Raw genomic sequence first — 13848 nt, 5'->3', positions numbered from 1 at the left:
TTAACCTGAGGATACCCTCAGATTTAAATCGAGGGGATGGAGAACTATCTATCATGCTACTGGAACTCAAAAGAAAGCTGGAGTAGCCATACTTACATCAGATAAACTAAATTTTAAACTAAAGACTGTAACAAGAGACAAAGAAGGTCATGATGATATAATTGGGGGTCTAGCCATCAAGAAGAGCTAACAATTGTAGATGTTTATGCATCCAATTTGGAACACCCAAATATATAAATCAAGTAATCACAAATATAAGCAATCTTATTGATAAGAATATGGTAACTGCAGGGGACTTTAATGCCCCACTTACAACAACGGACAGATCATCTAGCCAGAAAAATCAACAAGGAAACAATGGCCCTGAATGATACACTAAACCAGATGGACTTGACAGATATATTCAGAACTTTTCATCCAAAATCAGCAGAATACAGGGGCGCCTGGGTGGCGCAGTCGGTTAAGTGTCCGACTTCAGCCAGGTCACGATCTCGCGGTCCGTGAGTTCGAGCCCCGCGTCAGGCTCTGGGCTGATGGCTCAGAGCCTGGAGCCTGTTTCCGCTTCTGTGTCTCCCTCTGTCTCTGCCCCTCCCCCGTTCATGCTCTGTCTCTCTCTGTCCCCAAAAAAATAAATTAAAAAAAAAAAAAAAAAGAAATACTTTAAAAAAAAAAAAATCAAAATCAGCAGAATACACATTCTTCTTGACTGCACATGGAATATTCTCCTAGACAGATCATATACTGGATCACAAACAGCCCTCAATAAATATAAAAGAATTGAGATAATATCGTGCATATTTTCAGATCACAATCCTATGAAACTTGAAATCAACCACAAGGAAAAATTTGGAAAGCCTCCAAATGCACGGAGGTTAGAGAACATCCTACTAAAGAATGAATGTATCAACCAGGTAATTAATGAAGCAATTAAAAAATATATGGAAGAAAATGAAAATGAAAACAGAACAGTCCAAACTCTGTGGGATGCAACAAAGGCAGTCTACAGAGTAAAATACATTGCAATCCAGGCCTATCTCAAGAAACAAAAAAATGCCAAATACAAAACCTAACCACATACATAAAGGAACTAGAAGAAGAACAGCAAAGAAACCCCAAAGCCAGCAGAAGAAGAGAAATAATAAAGATTAGAGCAGAAATAAACAATATAGAATCCAAAAAACAAAAACAAACACCAGTGTAACCAATCAATGGATCTAACAGCTGGTTTTTTGAAAGAATAAACAAAATTGATACACCCCTAGCCAGACTTCTCAAACAGAAAATAGAGAGAACCCAAATAGCTAAATCATGAAATGAAAGAGGAGAGCTCACAACCTACACGAGAGAAATACAAACAATTATTAGAGAATACTATGAAAAATTATATGCCAACAAGCTGGACAACCTGGAAGAAATGGACAAATTCCTAGACATCCACACACTACCAAAACTCAAATGGGAAGAAATAGAAAATCTGAAAAGACCCATAACTAGTGAAGAAATTGAATCAGTTACCAAAAATCTCCAAATAAATAAGAGTCCTGGGCCAGATGGCTTCCCAGGGTAATTCTACTAGACATTTAAAGCAGAGTTAATACCTACCCTTCTCAAGCTGTTCCAAAAAACAGAAATGGAAGGAAAGCTTCTGGACTCATTCTATAAAGCCAGCATTACCTTGATTCCCAAACCAGACAGAGACCCCACAAAAAAGGAGAATTATAGGCCAATATCCCTGATGAACACAGATGCAAAAATTCTCAACAAGATACTAGCAAATCAAATTCAACAGTATATTAAAAGAATTATTCACCATGATCAAGTGGGATTCATTTGTGGGCTGCAGGGCTGATTCAATATTCACAAATCAATCAATGTGATACATCACATTAGCAGAAGAAAGGATAAGAACCATATGATCCTGTCAATAGATGCAGAAAAAGTCTTTGACAAAATACAGCATCCTTTCTAAATAAAAACTCTCAGGAAAGTCAGGATAGAAGGAACATATGGTAAAAATCATATAAAAATCATATATGAAAGGCCCACAGCTAATATCCTCAATGGGCAAAAACTGAGAGCTTTCCCCTGGGATCAGGAACATGACAGGGGTGTCCACTCTCACCACTGTTGTTTAACACAGCGTTGGAAGTCCTAGCATCAGCATTCAGACAACAAAATGAAATAAAAGGCATCCAAACTAGCAAAGAAGAAATCAAACTTTCACTTTTTGCAGATGACATACTCTACATGGCCTCCACCAAACAACTGCTAGAACTGATATATGATCACCAAAATCGCAGGGTACAAAATCAATGTACAGAAATTTGTGGCATTTCTACGCACCTATAATGAACAGAAAGAGAAATCAAGAAAGCGACTTCACTTATAACTGCACCACAAACCATAAAATACCTAGGAATAAACCTAACCAAAGATGTAAAAGATCTGTATGCTGAAAACTACAGAAAACTTACAAAAGAAATTGAAGAAGACACAAAGAAATGGAAAAACATTCCATGCTCATGGATTGGAAGAATATATATTGTTAATACTACCCAAAGCAATCTACACATTCAATGCAATCCAAATAAAAATTGCACCAGCATTCTTCTCAGAGCTGGAACAAACAATCCTAAAATTTGTATGGAAATACAAAAGACCCCAAATAGCCAAAGTAATGTTGAAAACGAAAGCAGGAGGCATCACAATCCCAGAATTTAGCCTTTACTACAAAGATGTAATCATCAAGACAGTATGGTATTGGTACAAAAACAGACACATATACCAGTGGAATAGAGTAGAGAACTCAGTATTGGACCACAAATGTATGGCCAACTAATCTTTGACAAAGCAAAAAAAGAATATCCAATGGAATAAAGACAGTCTCTTTAGCAAATTGTGCTGGGAGAACTGGACAGCAACATTCAGAAGAATGAAACTGGACCACTCTCTTACACCATACACAAAAATCAACTCAAAATGGATGAAAGACTTAAATGTGAGACAGGAAACCACCAAAAACCTAGAGTAGAAAGCAGGCAACAACCTCTTTGACCTAAGCTGCAGCAACTTATTACCTGACATGTCTCTAAAGGCAAGGGAAATAAAAGCAAAAATGAACTACTGGGACCTCATCAAGATAAAAACCTTCTACACTGCAAAGGAAATAATCAACAAAACTAAAAGGCAACGAGCAGAATGAGAGAAGATATTTGCAAATGACATATCGGACAAAGGGCTAGTATCCAAAATCTATAAAGAACTTACAATCTCAACACCTGAAAAACAATCCAATGAAGAAATGGTCAGAAGACATGAATGGACACTTTTCCAAAGAAGACATCCTGATGGCCAACAGACACATGAAAAGATGCTCAATAGCACTCATCATCATGGAAATACAATTCAAAACCACATTGAGATACCACCTCACACTGGTCAGAGTGGCTAAAATTAACAACTCAGGAAACAACAGATGTTGGCAAGGATGTGGAGAAATGGGAACCTTTGTGCATGGTTGGTGGGAATGCAAACTGGTGCAGCTACTCTGGAAAATAGTGTGAAGGTTCCTCAAAGAGTTAAAAATAGAATTACCCTACAACCTGGCAATAGCACTACTAGAAATTTATCCAAAGGATACAGGAGTGCTGATTCGTAGGGGCACATGTACCCCAATGTTTATAGCAGTACTATCAACAATAGCCAAGTTATGGAAAGAACCCAAATGTCCTTCAACTAAAGAACTAAAGTCCAGCAACTAAAGAAGATGAGGTTTATATATAGAATGGAATAATACTTGGCAATGAGAAAGAATGAAATCTTGCCATTTGTAACAATGTGTATGGAGCAGGAGGGTACTATGCTAAGTGAAATAAGTCAGAGCAAGACAGGTATCATATGTTGTCACTCAGTGTCACATTTGAGAAACTTAACAGAAGACCAAGGGGGAAGGGAAGGAGGGGAAAAATAGTTTCAAACAGAGAGGGAGGCAAACCAAAAGAGACAAATACAGAGAACAAATTGAGGGTTGATGGAGGGGGAAGTGGAGAAGAGGGGGAAATGGGTGATGGGCATTGAGGAGGGCACTTGTTGGGATGAGCACTGGGTGTTGTATGGAAGCGATGAATCATGGGAACCTACTCTTGAAGCCAAGAGCACACCGTATACACTGTATGTTAGCTGACAATAAGTTATATTTAAAAAAAAAAAGATTCTCTCTCTCTCTGTCCCCCTCTGCCCCTCTTCTGTGCACATATACATGTATGCACACACACATGTATGCACACACATGTGTATATATATATATATATATCTCACTCAAAAAATAAATAAACATTAGGAAAAAAAAAAGAAAGAAAGAAAAATAGCCACCAGGGATCAGGCCTGGGGTAGGGAAAATGCTGCTTCTGACAAACCCACAGTCAAAACAACCTGATAGAAATCACACCTAAAAAGGTAGTTCTGCTTCCATTGACTGGCTATTATATATAATGCTACAATAAACAGAGGGGTACATATATCCATTCGGATTAGTGTTTTTGTATTCTTTGGGTAAATACCCAGCAGTGTTATTACTGCATAGGAGGGTATTTTTTTTTTAATTTTTTGAGGAACCTCCATACTCTTTTCATCAGGGGCTGCACCAGTTTGCATTCCCACCCACAGCGCAGATTTCCTCCAAGTGTCCATCAATAGATGAATGGATACAGGGGTGCCTGGGTGGCTCAGTCAGTTAAGCGTCCGACTTCAGCTCAGGTCATGATCTTGCGGTTCACGAGTTCGAGCCCCATGTCAGGCTCTGTGCTGACAGCTCAGAGCCTGGAGCCTGCTTCTAATTCTGTGTCTCCCTCTCTCTCTTCCCCTCACCTGCTTGTGCTCGCTCGTGCGTGCTCTCTCTCAAAAAAATAAATAAAAGCATTAAAATTTTTTTTAATAGATGAATGGATAGAGAAGATGTGGTATATATATACAATGGAACATTATTTATCCATAGAAAAGAATGAAGTCTTATCATTTGCAACAACATGGATGGAGCTAGAGAGCATAATGCTAAGTGAAATGAGCCAGTACAAGAAAGACAAATACCATATGATTTCACTCATATGTGGAATTTAAGAAACAAAACAAATGGAAAAAGGGAAAAAAAAGAGACAAAAGAAGAGACAAACCCAAAAACAGACTCTTAACTATAGAGAACACATTCATGGTTACCAGAATGGAGGTGGGTGGAGGAATGGATGAAATGAGAAAGGGATTAAAGAGTACACTTATGATGAGCACTGAGAAATGTATAGGATTGTTGAATTACTACATTGTACACCTGAAACTAACACGGTATATTAACTACACTGGAATTAAATATTTTTAATGTGTATTCATTTTTGAGAGACAGAGCATGAGCAGGGCATGGGCAGATAGAGGGAGACACAGAGTGTCAGCACAGAGTCCCATGTGGGGCTCAAACCTACAAACTGTGAGATCATGACCTGAGTCAAAGTCAGACACTCAACTGACTGAACCACCCAGGTGCCCCTAATTTTTTTTTAAAAGGCAGTTCTGGGGTGCCTGGGTGGCTCAGTCAATCATCTGACCTCAGCTCAGGTCATGATCTCAGGTCCGTGAGTTCGAGCCCCTGCACCAGGGGAGCTCAAGCCCTCCTTCGGGTGAACTGGGACCCCGCTTCGGGTGAGTGCCACTTCTCTCTCTCCCACCCCTCTCTTTGCCCCTCATTCACTTGTGCCCTCTCCGTCCCTCCCCCCCACCACCCTAAGGAAAAAAAAAAAGTCAGATATGCAGTTGAGGGCAAGGATGAGGCTGTAACTTGGACCTAAATTCATGACATCACGGCCCTGAAGACCAGTCTCCTGGTTTCAACCACCACAAGCATACTTTATTTGGCCTTCATGAAATTGTCCACCCACTCCCAACCAGGGTTTTCAAAAACATTTAATGAGTTGTCCATTCATTTCACATTAAGCACAGGCTTCCACTGTCTGGAAGACTTGGAAGGTTTGACATCTCCGGGGCCACACACCCGCACAGCAAGTCTGCACAGCACCGCTAGAGGGCAGGCCTTTCCTCCAGGCACACTTTGTCCCCATGGACCACTGGTTACACTAGAGCTTCTCCTGCGTTCAGGACTGGCTTCGGTGAGCATCTGATTACACCTCCTAATTCAGATGTGGAAAAATATTCATGCTGAATTACTGCAGGCCAGGGGTCAGGGGTCTGGCCATGGCCTGCTGGCTTCCCCAAACTTCCAGAGCAGAAAGTGGGAACCCAAAGACTTGGGACTGAAACACTGTCAGCTACCACCTGGTATTCTTTTCTTAGAGTTCTGATGAGATGACCATAAATGGGTCTGATTCTTAAATCCCACACCAGAACTGATAAAAGATGCAGTGGGTGTGACTTCTCCAAGGACAGGTCCAGTCTTGCACAAAATCATGGACCTCTTCGCCCTCTCTGAAGCCTACATGGGACAGGGCATCAGACATTTATATCTTGGTGTGCAGTTTCAGTTGGTGACCTTCTTCCCTTAGGGGTATTTTCACTACATGATATGAGACTGTTCCCAGGTAAAGAGAGTTCCACTAGCAAGAGAAAGACAAGGAGGGTCCTTGCAAAGGTCCCTGAGCACAGCTACCCATTCCTTATCAAGTTAGCCCAGCTTCAAATTAATGGTTAATGCCTAAATAAATGAATGTCTCAACTAGCTTAGTGCTGAAAATTCTCACCAATAAACATTAGAGTGGAGGCATATTTCCATCCCCTGTAAAACACAAAGATGTTATCTGACAGACATCTTAACTAATCATACTTAATGCTTTCAGCTGTAAATTTTACCTAATGTCCGGGTTCTGACAGAATGGAACATAGGATAGCAAGTTTGAAGGAGAAAAAGGATGGAAAAGTCCAGGATGCCAGCCCACGGGGAGATCAGAGTTAGGGAATACAATCAATCGTGAGACTAAGAACACAGAGGAGTAAATAGGAATATTCCCGTCAGCTAGCTCTGCTCCCAACACAGCCTGAAAGCCATGGGCGGGTATCCATCTTTCCTCTGCCATTACTGAGATATTAAAGAACAAGCTTCTGGCCCCTGTGACAACAACAAATAACAGTGAAGATCCTGGTGAGTTACCGAAGGATGGCTCTGATCTCAATTTCAGTTGTGGGAGGGGGGTAGCAAGTTCAGGCAGCCAGTGTCATTTCTCTCCTAAATGCAGTGAGATGCCCCATTCATTTTAATCCTCCCCATAAACACAAGCAATACCTCACTCCAGAAAGAATTAACATATATTTTTCTAAAAGTGAAACGAAAGTTCTAAGAATTTAGGCCTTGTCTAAGATGGTGCATGTAGCCAAACTCAAATCAAACTCCATCTTAAGAGAAAAGCCCATATTTTTGCATTTAAATCACTATGTGACTTTTAAAGAGAGAATCACTGTAATGGCAGCATCTTCGTCTCTCGGTAAGTAAGCCAGCTGCTCTCTATGAAGATAACCCGATAGGAGACTATAAAAGATTTTTTTTTCAGCATTACTAAGAGAGGGGGGCGAGAATCAGACTGCAGGTAATGACTCTCACCCAAAGAACAAAGCAGTCAAAGAGACTTTAATATGAAATTGCATCCTCCAGTTTCTGCATCCAAATGTCAGTTGCGCCAGAAAAATCCAATGTGAATGGATTTATGTGAGATGCAAAAGAGAAAAATAATTCTTATTACAATAACCACTGAATAGACAAAGGGCACAGATTGGATCACTCTGCTATACAAGCATCATCCCATTTCTTCTTACATAAAAGACTTATTGCTCTAAAAATAGTCAAAAAATCTAAGGAGAGAGACACAGAACCCAGAACCACCTCAACTATGTGAAGTTTTTTCGTCTTGCCCAGGGCTTCTCTCTGCCAAATCATTCACATTCTTTAATGAATTCTTCTACACTCCTAAAACATTGTTTATTCTCTTTCCACCTGCCCAACTTCCCCCAGTAAATCCTTTGTAAGAGGTAACATAGGAGGCTGGTACCTCCAGGAAAAATTATTAAGGAAGAAGGACCTTACCACTTCTGGGAGCAGCCTAGTTGAGAGGTCATGGATGGCTTTGACCACTATGCATATGGATGACAGAAGGAAGATCACCCCCAAGATGACACAGGCTCTGTAAAGAAACAAAACATTGAGAATCTTAACTGTGAGAAGTCCACTCTGCTGATTCATGCAATAACACAACACAAAAGGCACTGGTACCCAACCATAATTTGCCACACTCCCACCATGACTGTCCATAGTCTCAGAATTGAGAATCTCTCCCTGAATCATCTCTAGGAGAATATAATTTAGAGTGTTAACAGCAAAACCAACCCCATGGAAAAAGGGCTCACTATCCTACATAATCGCAGAGTATCCCATGAGTGCTAACATGGGAGGAACTTCAAGACCGTTAAATCCATCCCTCAGGCCCAAAAACAAAACACGTTGGTCCTCTTCCAGCTGGAAGGTTCGGTGTTTAACAGCAGAGTGAAGGCTCTGGCATGAGACATCCCAAGTTTTACCATTTACCATGCTTGCTCTTCGCTAACCTACTGAACTTCTTTTAGTCTTTATATCCTCACCCGTAAAATAGGAATAAAATTTCCCACCTGAAGATGAAATGAGCATCAAAAAATAACCCATCGATGTTGGCTTAAACAAAGGCAAAGTCTACTCTGGCTATCTCTTTCTGATATGGCATGATAGACACTATTGTATTTTCCCAAAGATAAAAAAGAAGAATTATTAGTAACAACAAAAGATAGAGTGTTTATGCCAAAGCGGAGTAGAACTCTTTAAAAAGGAGAGGAGAGGAGAGAAGGAAGGATGAGATCAACCAAGGCACCACAGGAGGAGGCAGGAGCAAGTTAGGGATGAGGTCAAGGGGAAAACCAGAGGATATACAGCCAGGGGAATGGGGTGGGGGCTAGTAAGAAGTCTGTGAGGCCTCAGGACATAGGAGCTCTCTCTGGCAAATCAGACACAACAACTTGCAAGAGAAACAAAGATGAAAATGGAAAGTAAACAGGAGGACTTGATGATAGTAATACAAGAGTCAAAACATGAAATGAAAATGAAAAAAAGAGGAAAAAGTGAATGACTACAGTTAGCCCTAAATCATTTCTATCCCAACCTGATGACTCCATCACTTGGCAGCCTCCTCAACCCTTTCCCCTGAGCTATCAAATAAAACCGTTTTTCTTCGTCCATCTTGGAGTCCCTTCTCTGGATTAACAGAATGGCCTCAAATTGCCCACCTAACATTGAAGTAACACTTGCTTAGAATCCTAATGAGCCTGTGGACAGACATGGTCCCCAAAACCTAAAAGTCAGAAATAAGCAGGTAAACAAGGTTGCTTGGAGCTCACTCAGTAGGCTTCTAATGCACACTCTAGTTGTAGGTTTTAGTCTTTCAAAAACACAGACAGGAAGAAGGGATCATTGCAGACTGGTGCAAAACACAAAATATAGAGATTGTTGGAAAAGCAATGAATGGGTTGGGGATCCTGGTACAGACTCAAGCAAAAGAGGATCTGGCCCTATGAATCAAATGGGTGAGCTGCCCCCGGTGCCATACATCCTCATAATGAGCCTGGGGGAGAGAACACATGCTCAAGATAGAGAAAAGATATTTCAGGCAATAAGTATTCACTGATGCAGTGGCAGGAGGGAAGAACACTGATTTGAGGCATTGAGCCTGGGGCTGGTAACCCAGTCCTGGCAGGACTATGGGGCAAAAGAGGCTGCAGCCAAGAGAGGTATCGTGAGGGAATGAGGCCCATCTAACAGAGGGTCTTTAGTGACAAGATACTGGAGCAAGACCAATGAATCCCAGGGCTCGGGGAATCAATGCCCCCAATGCTCTGGCCCCTGAGACCTAGCTATGCCCACAGGGAAGACTGCTATAGGCCAGCTGTGACCAGCACTTGAAATAACCACTCCTCTCTGCAAAGACTGTGAGCAGTCCCATTATAGGAAAAGAGCCTAAAGTCAGGGTAGGCCTCCGATATAAATTTTGTGATGTGCTTTTCTCCATTCAAAAAAATTCCTGAGTGTCTACAAAAGAGACTCTCTGTGATTCACCCTTTGAGATAAATTTAACCACCAACTCAGTGCTTCTCAACCCAAGGGCATTCTGTACTCGTCTGGGATGGTTTGTTTGTTTGTTTGTTTGTTTGTTTGTTTGTTTGTTTTTTCAACAGCTGCTCAGAGACCACTCCAACTGTACCAGAATCTCTGGGGGTGAACCCAGACATCTACGTTTTTTTGAAAGATCCCTAGTAATTCCCACATGCACTGGGGCTAAGAGTCCTGCACCTAAACCCAGGAGAGGCTGTGTCCTTAGGGAGCTTCCACTGTGGTGTAGAAAACCACAACTCCCTGGACAGAAGGCAAGGAGGGAGCCGTCATCCCAGCTGGTGAGGAGGGAACAGGTCTAATGATCCCTAAGGGATGTGTAGTGTATCTTTTTACTGAGCAGCTTTCTCTCCCTGAGGCACAAATAGGCCAGCCACCACTTGGGTGCTAGAACTTCTACAGACAGTTTATTACAACATCTTCAGGAAGTTTTCATCTCCATACTTCTCTGGAGTAGGGGGTGGGAGAAGAAACAAATGTCTGAGCTTCTAGCTGACAGGCAACAGTAATGCTACAGGAACCTATTTTCTCCAGATGACTGCAGACACATGACTGCAATGCACAAAAAAGTGGATTTGAATTTTGTTTACATTTCTTAAGGAGACAAGATGTAAAGGATGTGATGGTCGCCTTACATAATATCTTGCTTATATATCTTTAATCAAAATTACACTACAAATCTCCTAAGGGCAAGAACCATATTTTTATTTTTATTTTTATTTTTTTTAATATATGAAATTTATTGTCAAATTGGTTTCCATACAACACCCAGTGCTCATCCCAAAAGATGCCCTCTTCAATACCCATCACCTCCCCTCCCCTCCCTCCCACCCCCATCAACCCTCAGTTTGTTCTCAGTTTTTAAGAGTCTCTTATGCTTTTGCTCTCTCCCACTCTAACCTCTTTTTTTTCCCCTCCCCCTCCCCCCCATGGTTTTCTGTTAAGTTTCTCAGGATCCACATAAGAGTGAAAACATATGGTATCTGTCTTTCTCTGTATGGCTTATTTCACTTAGCATAACTTCCTCCAGTTCCATCCACGTTGCTACAAAGGGCCGTATTTCATTCTTTCTCATTGCCACGTAGTACTCCACTGTGTATATAAACCACAATTTCTTTATCCATTCATCAGTTGATGGACACTTAGGCTCTTTCCACAATTTGGCTATTGTTGAGAGTGCTGCTATAAACATTGGGGTACAAGTGCCCCTATGCATCAGTACTCCTATATCCCTTGGGTAAATTCCTAGCAGTGCTACTGCTGGGTCATAGGGTAGATCTATTTTTAATTTTTTGAGGAACCTCCACACTGTTTTCCAGAGTGGCTGCACCAGTTTGCATTCCCACCAACAGTGCAAGAGGGTTCCCGTTTCTCCACATCCTCTCCAGCATCTATAGTCTCCTGATTTCTTCATTTTGGCCACTCTGACTGGCGTGAGGTGATATCTGAGTGTGGTTTTGATTTGTATTTCCCTGATGAGGAGCGACGTTCAGCATCTTTTCATGTGCCTGTTGGCCATCTGGATGTCTTCTTTAGAGAAGTGTCTATTCATGTTTTCTGCCCATTTCTTCACTAGGTTATTTGTTTTTCGGGTGTGGAGTTTGGTGAGCTCTTTATAGATTTTGGATACTAGCCCTTTGTCCGATATGTCATTTGCAAATATCTTTTCCCATTCCATTGGTTGTCTTTTAGTTTTGTTGATTGTTTCCTTTGCTGTGCAGAAGCTTTTTATCTTCATGAGGTCCCAATAGTTCATTTTTGCTTTTAATTCCCTTGCCTTTGGGGATGTGTCAAGTAAGAAATTGCTACAGCTGAGGTCAGAGAGGTCTTTTCCTGCTTTCTCCTCTCAGGTTTTGATGGTTTCCTGTCTCACATTCAGGTCCTTTATCCATTTTGAGTTTTTTTTTGTGAATGGTGTGAGAAAGTGGTCTAGTTTCAACCTTCTGCATGTTGCTGTCCAGTTCTCCCAGCACCATTTGTTAAAGAGACTGTCTTTTTTCCATTGGATATTCTTTCCTGCTTTGTGAAAGATTAGTTGGCCATACTTTTGTGGGTCCAATTCTGGAGTCTCTATTCTATTCATTGGTCGATGTGTCTGTTTTTGTGCCAATACCATGCTGTCTTGATGATGACAGCTTTGTAGTAGAGGCTAAAGTCTGGGATTGTGATGCCTCCTGCTTTGGTCTTCTTCAAAATTACTTTGGCTATTTGGGGCCTTTTGTGGTTCCATGTGAATTTTAGGATTGCTTGTTCTAGCTTCAAGAAGAATGCTGGGGCAATTTTGATTGGGATTGCATTGAATGTGTAGATAGCTTTGGGTAGTATTAACATTTTAACAATATTTATTCTTCCAACCCATGAGCACGGAATGTTTTTCCATTTCTTTATATCTTCTTCAATTTCCTTCATAAGTTTTCTGTAGTTTTCAGCATACAGATCTTGTACATCTTTGGTTAGATTTATTCCTAGGTATTTTATGCTTCTTGGTGCAGTTGTGAATGGGATCAGTTTCTTTGTCTTTCTGTTGCTTCATTATTAGTGTATAAGAATGCAACTGATTTCTGTACATTGATTTTGTATCCTGCGACTTTGCTGAATTCATGTATCAGTTCTAGCAGACTTTTGGTGGAGTCTATCGGATTTTCCATGTATAATATCATGTCATCTGCAAAAAGTGAAAGCTTCATCTTTGCCAATTTTGATGCCTTTGATTTCCTTTTGTTGTCTGATTGCTGATGCTAGCACTTCCAACACTATGTTAAACAACAGCGGTGAGAGTGGACATCCCTGTCATGTTCCTGATCTCAGGGGGAAAGCTCCCAGTTTTTTCCCATTGAGGATGATATTAGCCATGGGCTTTTCATAAATGGCTTTTATGATGTTTAACTATGTTCCTTCTATCCCGACTTTCTTGAGGGTTTTTATTAAGAAAGGATGCTGAATTTTGTCAAATGCTTTTTCTGCATCAATTGCTAGGACCATATGGTTCTTATCTTTTATTAATGTGATGTATCACATTGATTGATTTGTGAATGTTGAACCAGCCCTGCATCCCAGGAATGAATCCCACTTGACCATGGTGAATAATTCTTTTTATAAGCTGTTGAATTCGATTTGCTAGTATTTTATTGAGAATTTTTGCATCCATATTCATCAGGGATATTGGCCTGTAGTTCTCTTTTTTTTTTACTGGCTCTCTGTCTGGTTTAGGAATCAAAGCAATACTGGCTTCATAGAATGAGTCTGGAATTTTTCTTTCCCTTTCTATTTTTTGGAATAGCTTGAGAAGGATAGGTACTATCTCTGCTTTAAATGTCTGATAGAATTCCCCAGGGAAGCCATCTGGTCCTGGACTCTTATTTGTTGGGAGATTTTTGATAACTGATTCAATTTCCTCACTGGTTATGGGTCTGTTCAAGCTTTCTATTTCCTCCAGTTTGAGTTTTGGAAGTGTGTGGGTGTTTAGGAATTTTTCCATTTCTTCCAGGTTGTCCAGTTTGTTGGCATAGAATTTTTCATAGTATTCCCTAATAACTGCTTGTATTTCTGAGGGATTGGTTCTAATAATTCCATTTTCATTCATGATTTTATCTATTTGGGTCATCTCCCTTTTCTTTTTGAGAAGCCTGGCTAGAGGTTTATCAATTTTGCTTATTTTTTCAAAAAACCAA

At 40.7% G+C, this 13848-nt stretch overlaps 1 protein-coding gene across 4 annotated transcripts in view; it reads right to left on the bottom strand.

Moving 5' to 3' along the window:
* TMEM163 (transmembrane protein 163) overlaps positions 1-13848 on the bottom strand; it is a 263560-nt gene that overhangs the window by 63758 nt on the left and 185954 nt on the right. For all 4 annotated transcript variants that reach the window (XR_009251633.1, XM_058695108.1, XM_058695092.1 and 1 more), the window contains exon 5: positions 8072-8168. Coding sequence is in view for 3 of the 4 variants with exons in the window: in XM_058695108.1 (XP_058551091.1) it covers positions 8072-8168 (97 nt within the window). In the remaining variant the exon portion in view is untranslated. The remainder of the gene's footprint in view (positions 1-8071; positions 8169-13848) is intronic.

This window comes from Neofelis nebulosa, chromosome 2 (genome assembly GCF_028018385.1).
Source record: "Neofelis nebulosa isolate mNeoNeb1 chromosome 2, mNeoNeb1.pri, whole genome shotgun sequence".
Lineage (NCBI taxonomy): Eukaryota > Metazoa > Chordata > Mammalia > Carnivora > Felidae > Neofelis > Neofelis nebulosa.
Note: the sequence above shows the minus strand (reverse complement) of the source record. Positions and strands in the feature narration are given on the sequence as shown.